General features: G+C 44.0%; 1 protein-coding gene across 2 annotated transcripts in view; it reads left to right on the forward strand.

The window, feature by feature from the left end:
• Positions 1 to 15,528, forward strand: part of SRPX (sushi repeat containing protein X-linked) — a 401,322-nt gene extending 385,794 nt beyond the window's left edge. For both annotated transcript variants that reach the window (XM_086934154.1, XM_086934155.1), the window contains 2 exons: positions 190 to 311; positions 14,972 to 15,528. In XM_086934154.1, the coding sequence (XP_086790280.1) occupies positions 190 to 311; positions 14,972 to 15,158 (309 nt within the window). In that variant the 3' untranslated portion in view covers positions 15,159 to 15,528. The remainder of the gene's footprint in view (positions 1 to 189; positions 312 to 14,971) is intronic.
• The last annotated feature ends 591 nt before the right edge of the window (positions 15,529 to 16,119 follow it).

Consider the following 16,119-nt stretch of genomic DNA (forward strand, 5'->3'; position numbering starts at 1 on the left):
TAAGCGTGCACAGACATACTAATCATTAATATCTAAAGCTTAAGTGTATTCCTGAACTTATAAAGATTTCTGTAGCAAATCAGTTTGATGAATAATTTTTTTTTCAAAAAAAATAACATTTTATGTATTTCACAGTTTTAACTCCCAAAATTACAGCAGTATTTTATAATATTTGCTTTACTCTTTTAGCAAGCCCAGTGTGGTCTAGACCTAAGACACATCACTGTGATTGAGCTTGTTGGTGTTTTTCCTGCACAATTAGGAAGAATTGGACGAAGACTCCTGTCCCCATCACTTAGCCTGCAAATCAGGTAATGCAATTTTAATTATTGTATTGATTTCCATTCCAATTTTTATGTGTCAAATCAACATCTTGTTTAGTCTTTTATTATAAGTCAATTTAATACTCATAATGAAATATCAGTGGATATCGAATTCTGCTCTCTCCACCGTTTTGTAGAATTTGTTTGGTACCCGTTTTAAACACCATAAAGTCTTGTTCAATCAGGAACTCTTACCAAATTCCTTCTATTGAGAATTGCAAGTATGTCCTTATGTTGTTGGTCGTTGAAGTAGTATCTGGTGCTAACGTATACAATCCAGGAACTGGCTATACCTGCTTTGTAAATTTAACTGAACTGCTGATGTTGCTCGCACTAGACATGGTCCATTGGTGGTTCATTCTTGTCTGTCTTAGTTAGTGAAGGCACTTTATAAGTCAATGCCCCGGATCCAGCAGGGCTCTCCTGCTGAAGTTCTCTGGAAAAAGATATTCGTTTCTCATCAGCTTTTCTCTAGCCAGTCAGGCCTCCGATTTTTGTTCCCTATTTTTTGTCCCTAGTATGTCTGTTTTGTTCATGCCTCATTTCTCCGGTCCCAGGATGCTTGTTTCCGATCCAGGGAAGACCTGGCTTGGCAGTTATGGCAGAACTGTTCCTATGAGGCACAGCGTCAAGACTGTTTGGTATATAGCTGGGTTTGAAGTCGGGTGGTGAAGTGAGCTAAAGAACAATGATGGATTCAACCCAGATCTGTTACTGAGTGTCTGAAAAGTTTCAGTGCTCCGTCCATCATCTCCTTGTGTTTACCTCATTTTGTCCCTTCTTTTCCATTCAAATGTTTCTCAAATCCACTGTTATGCAATTTCTTTTTCATATTTTTTTAAGTGACTTTAACACACTATTCCAGTGAAGGTAAATTCATAACAAATAATACAGATTCATAGACACATATGGCAAATAGTGAAACACAGTTCTACCTCAATCAGTCTATATACTACAATCCCCTAAACCCCCATACATACAAGCCAAAAGAAAATCTATGGTGACACCCTAGTGCAGAATAATTCAGCTCTTGATTTCAAGCTTTTTCAGAAATACGAGCCCTTAAAGTGACTGTGCACATAATTATAAACATCCATAGACTTTTAGAAAAAAGCAACGCTGAGCGCAGTCACAACATTAATCGTGCTTATTTTCCTTGTTCTGGCACTTAAAATGCCAGTGCAGCATATAGCTCGAAATATTTAAAGTCTGCTGCATCAAAAAGTGTCAGTGCTTATCCTTCTTTAACGTTCATATGGTCAGAAAGAGACTGCACATAAAAAAAAACTATTCACTACTACCCCCTGGCCCATGTTATCCATTTACTAAAGTACTTGGTGGCACGATTGGCTTTTTCATAAAACCATGCGTCCTTCTAACTGACCTTTAGGATTTTCCCTTCCCACTCGCCCACCCTAGGGGCAGTAGAGAATTTCCAATAGGTAGTAATCATCTAAGAGCAGGTAAAACCATGGCTGTGAATATAAAGTGCTCAGTGTTGTGATGCTCTGGCCATTCAACATCAGATAATCCCGTAAGAGTCATTTTGGAAGAGGGAAGAATATTCAACCCGATTGCCTTACCTTCTGCCTGAAACACCCCCCTTCTAAATGTCTCTAAACTATAGTAGGCCCAGAACATGTCCCGAAACCCTTTCCTGATTACACGTTGGCCAGTTTCTGGATACAGCGGGCATATCTTATTTATAACTCGCTGTGTAAGGTACAGCATCCAGCCATTGAAAAAGGCCATGTGATGACATTTGACCCCTCTAAAACTTGAATAACTGAGATCATAATACCTTTCCCTTTGCGTTTTTATTAGCTATTGGTGTGCCTATCTCATTTTTATCTTTTCTTCTCTATGAACCCGAATGAGGTTCTTTGTACCAATACCTCAAAGTTATGATAACTTTGTCTTCCCTAAACAGCTGTCTTTCTGGGAGAGTCTATATCCACCGCTGACAGATTATGGAAGACTGCACGTATTTGGGTATATGCATATAAAAAATTAGAATGCACTTTCATTTTTTTTTCTGTAAAAAGGTTTTGGGATGATTTTAAACTAGCACTGTCATAACAATACCCTACCTTTAAAATAGATAAATCTGCCTATTTCCTTATTATACCTTCGGTCAGGCCAGAAGATAGAAACCTACAATATCTCAATGGCGTCTCTGGGTTGACCTTAGAGATTCTTTATTTAGTAAATATTTCATATTTGAACATCCAAATGAGGTTTAAAGACTTGTTTATACCTTACTTTTTTAGGTGATTTAGGGATTTGAATACACCACCTTAGGTTTGCTACCTCCAAATGCTTCAGCAGTAGTGGCCCATCCATTGCCAAAGTGTGGGAAGGCTGGGGCGGGCCGGGGCAGAGCAGGGTGGAGGAGGAAGGTGGGGAGGGTATTGGCCAAAAAATCATAAAAGCTCTTCCTGCTTCTGGCCCTGGTCACAGGCTCCCAGCCTGTTCTGCGGCCAATCCTAATGCTGATCTCGCATGAGAGCAGCTTTAGGATTGGCATGAGCAATTTGCGCTCCAAGGCAGACTGGGAGCCTGAGCCTGCTCTCTCGAGCACCAGCAACGCAGCTGGGGCTTGAGAGAGCTTCACTGCGCATGAGGGGGTTTGTCCAGCCTGAGATGGACAGCCAAACACCTCATGCGCAGTGCCCACCACTCCCCCAGCAGCAGTGTCATCCCCTGGACCAACCCCCAAGACTCGGCAGAGTCCTGGGGGCGGGTCCAAGGGATTAAAATAAAAAAATCATAAAATAGGTGACTGACTCATTGATTTTATAGCCCCCACAATCAAGAAAGCTTTAATCAATTGAAGAGCTGTATTAATATTACGAGGAGTCAGGGTTAAAAATAAAGCCATATTATTTGCATATAGCTTTATATTAGACCAAGAAGGTAAGGGTGGTACAAAATTTCAATTAATCTGAATATACTGTGCTATGGGTTTGATTAAAAGGGCAAATCATAATGGTGAGTGCGGGTAACCTTGACGGGTGCCCCGATGCAAGATGATTTGGTCTGACGGACAATTATCAATTAATATCTGCCATGCGATTTCATGATAACAGCAGTTTTGTGATGTAGCATTCATGGCTCAAAGAGGAAGAAGCATGATCCTCACCTACTATTCCACATGCTGTACCTCATTTTGGAGTAAAACCAGACTAGGATATATAACCTGATGACCCCAGGTTACTGAAAATCCATTTTGGTGAAAATCCAACTTGAGAAACCCCCTTTCTTTAGAAATGTTTGTTGATGTTCAACAACAAAAATATACAGAGCATAAAGGGTTATAGATGAAGGCCTTCCTGCTGCGCTGCCCTACAGCAAAAGTTAAGGGCAAGAGTTTGCTGTTTCTATTCGATACGGCACATTCCTGTCCTATTCCACCTGCGCTGGTGCACATTGGGCTTCTGTGCGCCAATGTAGGCATCTTTGCATCATGTTGCAAGGGTGCCTCCATTGAGAGGTGATTATTTTTGAGCAGGAAGGGCCTTTCCTCTTTCTATGCATCACATATAGAAAAAGGAAAAACAAGGAGAAACAAAGTTATTTCTTCTCGTTATGCCTCCCTTACGCCTCCCCGTAGGTTTTTGGAACTGCCTCAGACTTATGATTTCTCGTAAATGTGGGGCAGTGTCAAAAAGCCACGGATGTTGCTGGGAACTGCTTTAAAGTGAACAATATTTAAAATGCAGCATTAAGCCAAAAAAAAGTGTCTTTGAGCTGGCTGGTAAATGTGGAGCAGGCTTCTGCGCCACCGGAGCGTCACAAAATGTGACGCACCAGCGGAGCAAGGGGCTTATAAATAAGCTCCTAAATGTCGATGGATGTGTCTTTGGTGGTTACAGTAAACCAAATGCCAATAAACAAATGTTTAAAATAAATAAGTAAAGGGTTATAGATTGAAGAAAACAGCATAAGAAAACATTTACGTTGTGAAAAAGGGGCAGGTATAATAGAGAGGGGACTGAAAATAAGTCCTATGATTTAGCCAGAGGTAAATAAGGAAGTAGAACTTATAGGTATTAGGGTATGAGTGGGGTAATAAAGCATGGAGCTTCTATAGTAGGGTCTTGGTTGGGTAAAGGTAGTAGGTTATAGAAAGGGATAGAGTTACAGGGTTTAGATAGTGGCGGGGTAGAGGAGTTTCAGGGATATGGCATAAGGATATTGGTAGCAATAGAAGGGGATAGACGGGGCGGAGGGTCCTGATGGAGAGGTTGGGTTAAAGGTACCAGGAATTAGGTAGAGATGTTTAGTAAGGTAGAAGTAAGGGTAGAATTTCTAGACGTTTGGTAGTTGTAGAGGGATACTAAGGTATAGGCAGGGTGAAAGCTAAAGAAATAAACATAGTGATTGGGAAGGGGGCAATTGACTTGACTATAAGAGGAGTATTAAGAGAGGAGTATAAATAGTATGTAGAAATGGGGGAGACTCGAAAAGGAAAAAGAAGGAAGAATGGGAAGCAGATAAGTGGATGGAGGAGTTATAAGGTAAATGGAACAATGCATCTATGTGTTCATAAAGAAAAGGGATACAGTGAGATTTTCAACATAATCAGGTACAACCCACACAAATCTCTTTCCTGATTACTATTGAGAATAATTACCCACTGGAGGAGCTCATGACCACATTGTTTGTCTACTCATTTTAAGCGGCAGAATGACACTTTTAATTTCAAAATGTTCATTTTGTAACCCTTTTTTGTATTAAATTAACAGGTAGAGGGGGGGGGGGCGTGTCCTAACAGAGTGTCAGGCTGGAGAGTAAAAGTCGTGGCCAAATAAAAAGAGTATTTTAACTGGGGCCCATCAACCCCTACAGCACCTCGAGGCTCCACTGGGGGAGTTGCTACTGGAAAAACAAAAGTAAGGAAAGTAAACGTGAGAACAAAACTGATAAAATCATTAAAACAGGCGCCCGGCTCACCGGGAGCCAGGCACCTCCCTAAGAATACATGGAAATGAAATCAATGCGCGTTCTGGCATGTTCTAGCATGCTCTAGCAGAGTGCGTGGGAGAAGAAATGGCAACATGGGCACATCACATTTTTCCACAGAAAGCTGACCCTTTTGTACAAAGTGAGTAGCTGCAGATTTTGGGCTCTGGGCCAGCCGGCCCATTGGGAAACCTAGTAACCCTGCACATTTTTTAAAACTAGACAACCAGAGAAGTCCAGGGGTGCATGACTTGCATGGCTCTTTGTAGGTAATGTTACCCAGAAGCCATTGCAAACGTCAAACTTTGGTAAGAAACACACATTTGGCTCACATTTCTTTGACAAAAGGTTCTGAAATCTGTGTAGAGCCACAAATGTCCTGCTACCCTGAGTTCCCAAACGTCTCCTGATAAGAATAGTACCCCACTTTTGGTGGTGGGCCAAGAGACCAAAACAGAAGGCAATAGAGTTATTTGTGATATTTGGGTCATTGCTGTGTCGCCACCCATGCAAACCTACTAACCACATACTTTTTTGAAATGTAGATAACCAGGGGATTCTAGAGTTCCACAAGGTGTTCTTACCTGCAATGCCCTGCAAACCTCAAACTTTGCCTGAAATCACAAATTTTTCTTCCATTTCTGTGATGGAAACTTCTGGAATCTGCAGGAATTCACAAAATTCGTACCACCCAGCATTAACCCACTTGTCCAGATAAAATGCTACCCTACTTGTGTGGCTGGGCCTAGTGCCCACACCAGGAAAGAATGAAAACAGGGTTAATGGAAGTTCCACAGCTGTACTCCCATTGAACCCCAGTTGTCCAGTTCTCAGAAATGTGCAGTACTGTAAATGTTCCTTCTGAGTCTATCCACAACTGAAGCACAAATTCATACCTTTTGCTTTTGGCACTACCAGTAGTAATAAGGTCAAAGCATCAATACTATTACCATTATCTGACTATTGAACTCCTCATTTAATGTTAGTGAGCCATAAAGCTGCGTCAAGGAACCAACGACTTTACGGTCCATTCACACGATTTTAATGCATGCCAAACAAGGTCATTCATACTGCCCACCACATACCCAACACACACAATACTCACATCAACAAACCACCACAATTCAAGGTCCCATCACATTCATACACCAACTGGACTAAAACAGCAATTACACTGCCAATCAGCCACTCATCAACGTATTATACAAACACAGCTCTTGCAAACCAATACACACATTCCACCAGCCAACAGCCACACATTCCACCAGATGACAGCCACACATTCCGCCAGCTTCACTTTCTGCCAGCCGACAGCCGTACATTCTGCCAGCTGATTGCCACACGTTCAGCCAGCCGCTAGCCACACAATCACCACTAAATGCATATTGCCAGCTATGGTTGGGTTAGTGCTTTGACAGTTTCACATCGACCAAGTACATCTTCTACCTGAACAGATCACTATGAAAAAAAATAGGCTATGGTTTGAATTCCTGTTCATGTCCATTGCACCCGGTGTCTAATACTGCGAGGTTGCTAGGTACACCTTTATGAAAGCCTCTCTGTGGAACCCTGATCAGGCTTAGAGAGACTTTTCTTTCTTGAGCCTTCAGCGCACTAAATCCAACTCTTTCCAGTCAGTTGTGGTGTGTCTGAAGATGCATTTTTGGTCTATCCTCAACAGTGTCATCAAATCTACCTTTGTGCCTGATTTAGATTTCGTCGGATGGGGTTACTCCATCAGAAGTAGGGAGGAAGGGATGCCACAAGTGCCCTTATCTAACCTCCTAGTGCAGGCTGCAGCTACAGGACACATGCCCTTGAGGCAACGGGGTCTGTGCCCAAAAAGAGAAACCAGATCTTCTACTAAATTTCTGTTTTGTCCGGCTCTCTGTATATAATCCGCTCATATGAGGCTATTTTGTACATTTCGGTTATCCATTCATCATGGTTGGGGAGGTAGGGCAATCTCCACAGACGAAGGATGCTGTATTTTGCCTTGGTGTGGGCTGTGGCTAATAAGCACCTTGTGGGTGGTAAGGGTGGGGAAGTCATCCATATTGTGTAATATAATAAATTGCCGCAGGACGGTCTGAGGCAAATGCAGGGTCTCATTAAGGGTAGATTCTACTTCCCTCCAAAATGGCCGGATTTGGGGACAAACACTAAAAATGTGAACTATGGTATAGTCCGGTTGGTCACATCTCCAACATTTAGAATGGTAAAGTAAGCCTGCTGAATAGAGTTTATAAAGGGCCCAGTACCAGTCTTGTAATGTTTTAAAAAGGCCCAGTTTCATTCTGGATTCCTGGACTCCTTTGTCGGGACCTGACCCGAGTGTGGCCCAAACAGGTTCTGTGTAGTCTGTCTGCAGTATTCTTTGCCAGGATTCTCACAGCCTGGCAAGGTGTGGATTAGCATAGTTTGAATTTCTCTTGGAGCCATTCGAAAGGGCAGATGTCCCTGGGCAAAATTAGCTGGTTGCGGTCAGTATGCCAGCTCTGCACCACAAACCACAGCTTATAATGCTGCCATCTATCTTGTGTACTGCGTTGTTCCAAATGGGTGCATGTTTGTGCAACCACATGTCTGTCCACAGTTGGTCTTGGATGCGGAATCAGGACTTCACCTTGGAGTAAATGATCAGGTTCTGTGTCAGGGAAGTGGGGGATTGGGTTTATAAAGTAGTTGTACCCCGGGCTGGCAAAGATAAGGAGATGTTCGATGGCAACTGATAGGTGGGCATGTCTATTGTTTGGGCTCACAGTTTGGCCAAATGTGATAACTGCAAAGCAGTGTAGTAATACTTCACATGGTGGGGGGGGGGCTGCCCCCCTCGCTGCTGGATGACCTTCAGTTTCTGAATTTCCAGCCAGGGTTTGGAATGGCCCCATATGAAGGCTTTAATGTCACTGTCAATTGTTCATAGAAGGGATAGTTTGCCTGGGAGTAGTAACATGCCCATATGTAAACCTGGGTACTACAACCATTTTCATAACTTGTATCCTGCCCCAGAGTGACAGAGTGTCCATTTTGCGTAGTCCAGTTGAGATCCGGTTATCAGTTAGTCTAGGTTATCAGTTACCATTTTCTCCAGACCTCGATTGAGTGTGTCGCCCAGGTAGTGGAGTCGATTTATCTTTGTGACTTGGTACATGGGTAACGCCTCACTTTAAATCCAGTTAATCTTATAGCTTGCTATAGAGACAAAATCTGATATGAGACATGAGGGAGGGAGGGAAAGGCTGAGCTTTGTGAGTGTTAATAAAATGTCATCTACATAAGATAATATATTTGAACGGCCAGCAGGCGTAGGCACGCCTGATATGGAGGCATGTTGTCTTATGGCTGCCGCCAGAGTTTCTATAAGAGAAACAATGATGGTTGGAAATGTCATCCCTGTTGGGTACCCCGGTAGATAGGAAAGAGTTTGGATACAAAGCCTCCGCAGTTGACCTAAACCATTGGATTACTGTAGAGCCATTTGACTTTAGTGATGAAATTATCAGCCAGTCCAGGCCTCATGAGCATGTTAAGGAGGTCTGGTCAAACACCTTTTCTGCGTCAGGTGAGAGGGTGAGGACCTCCTCTGGTAAGTCTCTGATTTACCAGAGGAGGTGACCAATAGTGCTTAAGTGATTGTGGGATGTGCATCCGGGCACAAAGACTACCTAGTCCTAATAGATGATGTTATGGATTACACGTTTAAGATGGGAGGACAATATGCCAGCCAGGATTTTAATATCCACATTTAAAAGGGATCTCAGACAATAGGTGCTGCAAAGTAAAGGGTCCTTCCCTGGTTTCGGAAGGACAATGATTAGCACCTAGAAGGATAGAGCTGAGAGGTCGACGTTCGTTCCACCTCTTTGTACAAATTGTACAGGGAGTCCAGAATGTCTGACTTCAACCATTTATAAAAATTATCTGGGGAAACTGTCCTCTCTAGGGGTCTTGCTGTAGGAGATCTTCCCTTCTAGGAGAGCCCCGCCATTGACATTAAGGCATGACAATTTGAGAGTTGCAAAGAAGTGGTCCTCCCTCTCAGGTCTCCACCAGTTTCTGAGCTGTATGGGGCCTAGTACTATGTCATGAATTCTGAGGGTATTTCTAGGGGCTTTCAAAAGCAGGTCACCTGATCCATTACAAATGGCTGGGATTGCAGCAGCCGTCTCCTGTTGTTTAAGTTGAGCAGCTAAGAGCCTTCCGGCTTTTACCCCTTGTTCATAATGCCGTGCATATATTCTGCCTTGGATGTGTACAGGTGGTTGATTGCCGCCTTTGTGGGTTCAAGCCGTCGCCTGAGGTTTGGTGTTGATTGGCTCATGTATGCTCATGATTGGCATTTGTTATCTTCTTCTAAAAAGCCTTGTTGTTCCCTCTACCATTTGTCAGCAATAGCTGTGTCATGCATAATCTTACCATAAATAGGTTTCGTGCAGAGATTACAGACTGCCAGTTCTCCTCATAGTATGCGGTTACATGGGATTTCAAGCGGTGTTTTTTTTCTGGCATATTGTAATTTGAAGGGTTAAGGTGCCAAGGTTTATGGATCAGCGTAGTCAGGCCCCGTGAATATCAGGACCCACAGGGGCATGGTCCGAGAGTGATCCCTCTAATATCTCGAAGTACATCACAAAGGGCGTTAGCTGGTGAAAGGAGAGAAAATAGTCCAGCCGTGATTGTGTCCCTTGAACTGGTGATATGTACGAGACTTCCTTGTCATGCAGATGAAGCAGATGCCAGATGTCAAGCTGGCCCTGGCCGTCCATGACGTCTTGTAGAAACGCTCTGGCCCCATTGTTAGGCACATCAACCGGCTTGGTACAGTCCAGTTTGGCATCCGGGGCTAAATTCCAGTTGCCACCCAAGATGACCCCAGTTCTGGGATGAGTCTATTAAGTTTAAGAAACAAAATATGTTTTTCTCCAGTAGGGGCATAGATAGTCAGCACCCAGTATCCTGTCTCCTATGTGTAGTTTAGGAAGCGCGTAACCAAGTCTGTAGTACCATGCAGGCTAATAACAAAGAAGGAGTACCACCCCACATTTGTTAGGGCACTCGAAGGCTAGGAGCCTGTAGAACCATGCAGGGTATGCAGGCTAGTAACGTAGGAGGAGTGCCACCCAACATTTTCTAGGGCACTCGAAGGGCGGGGGTCCTGTAGGGTCCACGATAGTAGATCTGAAACTGTGGATAATGTTGCCCACCCAGTCTCATTTCAATTTGTCTGCCACAAGGGTGGAGAGATGTGTCTCCTGCAATGGGGCTTTAGCAGTGTGTTTGGAGGACAAGTGGGAGAGGATTTTCTTGCTTTTCACGTAATGCCTTGGACCTTTAACATTCAAGGATGTGATTCAAAGGGCAGTACTCATCACCGTAGGGAGGGCCAAGATGCAGTCACGTAAAACTCAGGGGCGAGCCGTAGGGTAAGCAGTCGCCCCTTTGCACCCCGTATATAGAGGTATCAAGTGGTCGAGCAGTAGTGTCTGATTTCAAACATGGAGGGAGTTAGAGAAGAAGGTAGCTTGTATATGTGCAAAGTAAGGTGGGTTCAGAGGCACTAAAGCAGGACTAGCCTCACCAGATCTTGTGGCAGCTGAGGAGACAAGTTGGGAGAATAATAGGGGACGGTGGGAGAAGCAGAAGTAGGAAACCAGTTGGAGGGGAGAGAGAAGTTGGGGAGGGAGAAGGCAAATAAATGGATTGTGCAAAACAAAAGCAAGTGCAGCGCAGGTGCACAGTAAGTGGCCATGTGATTGGTGGGGTGAGTGCCTAGGTTTTTGTCAGGAGGTCTGCTACATCAAATGCTCACATCAAAGTCGGTAGGTGGACGATGGACAATGGGACGGAAAAAAGAACAGGGGAGGGGGGAGGCCAGGGAGAAGTTCCTGTGTTGTAGAATATTTAAACAAGAACACCTCAAGGAAGGGTGTTCATTAGTATTGGGTTCCGGGGGGAGATAAGCAGCAGTGTGCAAGGGCAGGAATGAGATTACAACTGAGCATCTGAAGGTCCGCCATAAGGCGGGAGGTGAGGGGGTGCGCTACCAGCAAATGATGAGTAATGGGATGGGTGGTACGGTATCTCCACATGTGATAAGAGGGGGGAATGAGGGTACAGAAAAGCACTCACTCATCGTAGGCACAAAACTGGGGATGAAGGGAGTGGAGGGGCTCCTGTGGTAGTGCAGTCGGAAGCAACAATTGTGGTCAGAGGGCCGCACCCCTCCACGAAGGGGTGATTCAGGCTGCAAAGGTAAAGTTCAAGGGGTGGCCATAGAGGCCCATATCATCGCTCCATGAGGAGCTGAAACAACTGCTCTGCAGGGGCTTTTCCAGACTAGGTGGCAGTGATGGAATCGCACCTTGCAGTTTTCCTTTACAGCCTCAGGGAGTCACCGTGTACAGGGAGTCCCGGCCAGGAAAGCGATATGTAGGGGGAGGATCCTAAGCATCTCCTCAGAACTCCATAGCCTCCGATTCGGCAGAGGTCAACAGGATCAGCCAGTGTGGACTGGCAAGTGCGGGAGCAGGGGATCCATGAATTTGCTCTGGGGTAACGAGGCGAGGGAGCCTTTGCCTTGAGGTTTGGCAGCAGTGTGGTCGGGCAGCATGGCCTCTTTGTCAAACGTGGTCATTGATCTCAGATGCAGGTCCTGCCGTCATTGCTGTCATGCACCCCATGCTTTCCCCCTATTGGGGTGCTGTTGAACAGGAGAAGAGCCCTGCAGGAAGCTTAATGGGAACTCCCAAAGGCCTCCGTCCCTGCAGAGCTCACAGAGGTGGCCATCTTCATAGGGGGCCAGAAAACGTCCTCATCTCTGTTTTCTAACTACAACTATAGGTTGAATACAAAGGTACTTGTAGAAGTGATTGCTGTGTGTTGGGTGCAAAAAGGTATGGCATGAAGTTAAATAATCGAATGCTGGGAGAGTGTAGTACAGTGTGATCACAAGAACAGGTCTCAAACTCACACTTATCTGACACAAAGACCCAACATTGACAAAAACCTCTCTGAACATCCAACACTGCCAAAAACGTCTCCAACAAAGCTAAGAGAAAAAGATAAATATGAGTTCATGTTGCAACACACACTATAAGACAAAATCACATTATGCTACATTTGTCCCCGATGCCTGGAGAAAATTCTTTGCAAGATGTGCTACATTGTGAAAGAGCAGACTGCGGTTGATTCACAATGAAGTTATCCATTTGCACTATGAGCCCCTATACTTACCCCTGCCACAGCCAATGTCAAGCACTGATCAGTTCTTGTGACATTCACATTTTACTTTCCTCCAGCACAGCATATATCATTTCGAAAATGGGTGGGCACACTTCAACCAGTTTTCAGTTATTGTGCCATTCATTTAGTAAGTCTGCCCAGCGTGGCTGAATCCCCTTCAGCCGTTGCTCAGATATTCAGCTATACACATTTTGCTTACACACCCACAGCAATGCTTTGAAGCACTCTATCGTTTGAGGGCATTTACAGACACAGACTCTTTTATAACACTAGCTAATTAGAGTTGTTCTACTCTAATGTAGTTACGTGCTAGCCTCTCCCAGACCAACTTAAAAGTACATGCTCAACTTTTTTAATTCAATGCACCCTGCCCCTAGGGGTGACATGTGGATTAAAAAGGAAGATTTAGGCCTGGTAAAAGGTTTATTTTCCCAGGTCAAGATGGCAGTTTAAAACTTCATGCAGGTTAATATGGCAAGCCTGAGACATGTTTCAAGGGCCACATAAGTGGGTGGCACAATAAGTGCTGCAGGCCAACTAGTAGCATTTAATTTACAGACCCCAGGTGCATTTAGTGACCCTTTACTAGGGACCTATAAGTAAATTAAATGTGCCAGTTGGGTGTAAGCCAACATTACCTTGCAAGCACAAGCATTTTAGCATTGGTTAGTAGTGGTAAAGTGCACAGAGTCCTAAAACCCCCCAAAACACGTTTAGAATACAGGAGGGGTAAATTCAAAATGTTTGGGGTGACCCTGTAGAGAAGGCCAAGTCCAACATTACTGAACTCAGTTAAGACAAGGGCCCCGATCAAACAGTATTAGACATAGGCTTTTCACACTCCTCATTGGACTGGATCTTTCCCTGGCTGATTAAACTACACGTTTCTTATACCCAATAGTGGTTTATAAAACTTACAATTTTATCAGACATGGGATTTTCAACCTCCTCATTGGTCTTGATCTTTCTCTCCCTTGCTGATTAAACTACACTTTTCTTATATTAAATAGTGGTTTATAAAAGTTATAAACTCATAAGACATGGGATTTTCACCCTCTCCCTGGACTCCTTCTTCCTCTCCCTCGCTTATCAAACTACACTTTTCTTTTACCCAATAGTCTTTTATAAAACTTACAATCTCATCAGGCTGGGCTTTTCAACCTCCTTATTGGACTCTATCTTCATGTCCCTTTATTATCAAACTACACTTTTCTTATACCCAATAGTAGTTTAACCCCTTCGCTGCGGCTGCGATTTTACCGCTGTGCGGTAAACAAAAGAACAGGGCGGGCCGTGACGAACCCCAGCCGTCATCAGCACACGCCCACCGCGGGGCGTGACAGCTGGGGTTCGTCACCAGCATGGGAGGGGTTACAGAACATAACACTTGTCTGAGTTGAACTCATAGCATAGACTGTCGCTTGCAAAATTGTGTATGGTGCGGTTTCATCCTTGTGTTTATGTTTAAAAATGGTAGAACACATAGCTGGCTCCATTCACAAAGCTGTTTGTATGAGCAGGTGTGTCATGTTCCATGCCAGCTGCCACAAACAATGGGTGGGTGTGCCTTTGAGGGGAGCGCAGGAGGGGGAGCACAGGGCGAAGGAGTGTTAATAAATAATAATATTTTTAAAAAGAACTTACTTTCCGCTGCCAGCCATCTCCTGCGTCACGCCTCATGTGCTCTTCCTGGTCCCAGGAGCCCCATGGATATATTCCCTGTGCAAACTCTGCGCTGCTCTCCTGCTATGAGAGGAGCACAGGGATTGGCCTGCGAGAGGCTGCAAAGGAAGTCTGTGGGGTTTCGCTAGCCTGGCTGTTCAACGCAGCCACGTTGGAGAAACCTAAGTGTGCATGAGTGTTTGGCCGGCATGAGACTGCTCGCCAAACACACATGCGCAGTTAGAACATAGTGCACATAGCACTTCTCCTCTCCTCTCCCGTGCCTCGGCCCCTCCCCTCCAGCACGTGCTGGCTCCATGCCGCCAAATGAAAAATAAAATGATGTTTTATTTGTCACCTGCTGGCTCTCAGCCATGCAGTGAGGCGGTGCTCCTCCACCATTGCGGAGGAGCCGCCACTGCTACTCATAGTAAAAGCTTTGTAAATTCAGAAACCCACTAATTTATAACTCTAAGTACAGAGAAGCATTTTCTGCTTAAAGAGAAAGTATAAGACATATATGTTTAGTAATTTTGCTAATCTGTGTTAAGGCTAATTGGGATTTAGATTCTATGTGGTGGCACTATAATTCATGTTTATAGCAGTTTAATGTAGTGTTTCAAAATGATGGTTTCATAAGGTTTGAGTTGACCTTTATTTATTTTTCCTCTTCTGCTGTGGACTATTTCATTTTCTCATTGACAATGCTTCTGGCTAAGTCACTCTGTATGACTGAACATTGGACATCTAAAAGTTGCTTTTTGTTTGCTTTTCAGGCTGTTGTTGCGCATCCCTCATCACAAATACCAGATGGTCATTGTCGATAAACATGGTATGGACAAGGAGCGCTATGCTTCCCCAGCCTCAGCTGTCGAGATCTTCGACCTCATCGACACATTCCCCCTGAGGAAGGAAGAGATGAAGTTGCAAGCAGCAGCTGGTCACACATGCAACTACTCCTAAAAACACAACTCTTAGAATCCTGTGAAGACTCCTTCTTGACTCTCCAATGGGTGCTAAGCACAGCATGGCTGCTTCTTCAATGGTGTACAGATTTTTTGAATGTTTTTTATTTGAATGTGTGGATACTATCTGCATATTGCATATGCATGTTGCTTTTTGCTAATTTCAAGATTTCTTGAAACTGTGTAATCTTCCCCTCTTGGAAGCTCTTTGTACAGATGCTGAAAAAATTCAATCTTGCGTGCACTTGGCATAGCCAGTATTTTGAATATTTCATTTTTGTGTAAAATCGGGGGGTGGGGAGTTTTTACAGATGCCTTTTTTATCAAATATGTTTTTACCAATAAAGTTATTTTGCAGTTTTAACAAACCTGTCTTCGAACAAATTTGTGTTCATCCCACAACACAAATATGCACAATTTTTCTTCAGGATCTCATTATGCCACTCTAAAGAGGAGGCAGTAATTTGTGGATTGTGGGTGACCAGAAGGTGTCTGCTTTACAAAAGCCTTTTGCGAAGATCCTGCTCAGGACAGTCTATTCTCTAATTCTATGAAGAGCTGTTCCCATAGGAAGCTGGATTACTGGTTCATTGATTGAGATTACTGAAAAATGACTAGCAAGAGGCCATACTGAGCTATGCTGGTGATACACAGACATGAGTGCCTTAGTGGAGGACTCCCATCTGCATATCTTAGAGAGTACTCAGAGTATTCACAGGAATATGGAAGGTTCACGTCCATCACTATTTTCTGTGAAGGTTGTAGAATGCATTGTGTTTTTCCACAGAGAAGTGACTCTTCCATTGCTAAGTCTCATAGACCTGCGTTTACCCTGAGTAAATATCAGTGACAGACTTTCGATGTGACCAACCACTGCATTCATAGTGGAGGTCCTATAAAGTTGTATATGGCCTGAGCAGTTTCCTATGACTAGATCATGCAGCAAAGAGACCAGAGGA

The sequence above is a fragment of the Lissotriton vulgaris genome, chromosome 8 (genome assembly GCF_964263255.1).
Source record: "Lissotriton vulgaris chromosome 8, aLisVul1.2, whole genome shotgun sequence".
NCBI classification, from domain to species: domain Eukaryota; kingdom Metazoa; phylum Chordata; class Amphibia; order Caudata; family Salamandridae; genus Lissotriton; species Lissotriton vulgaris.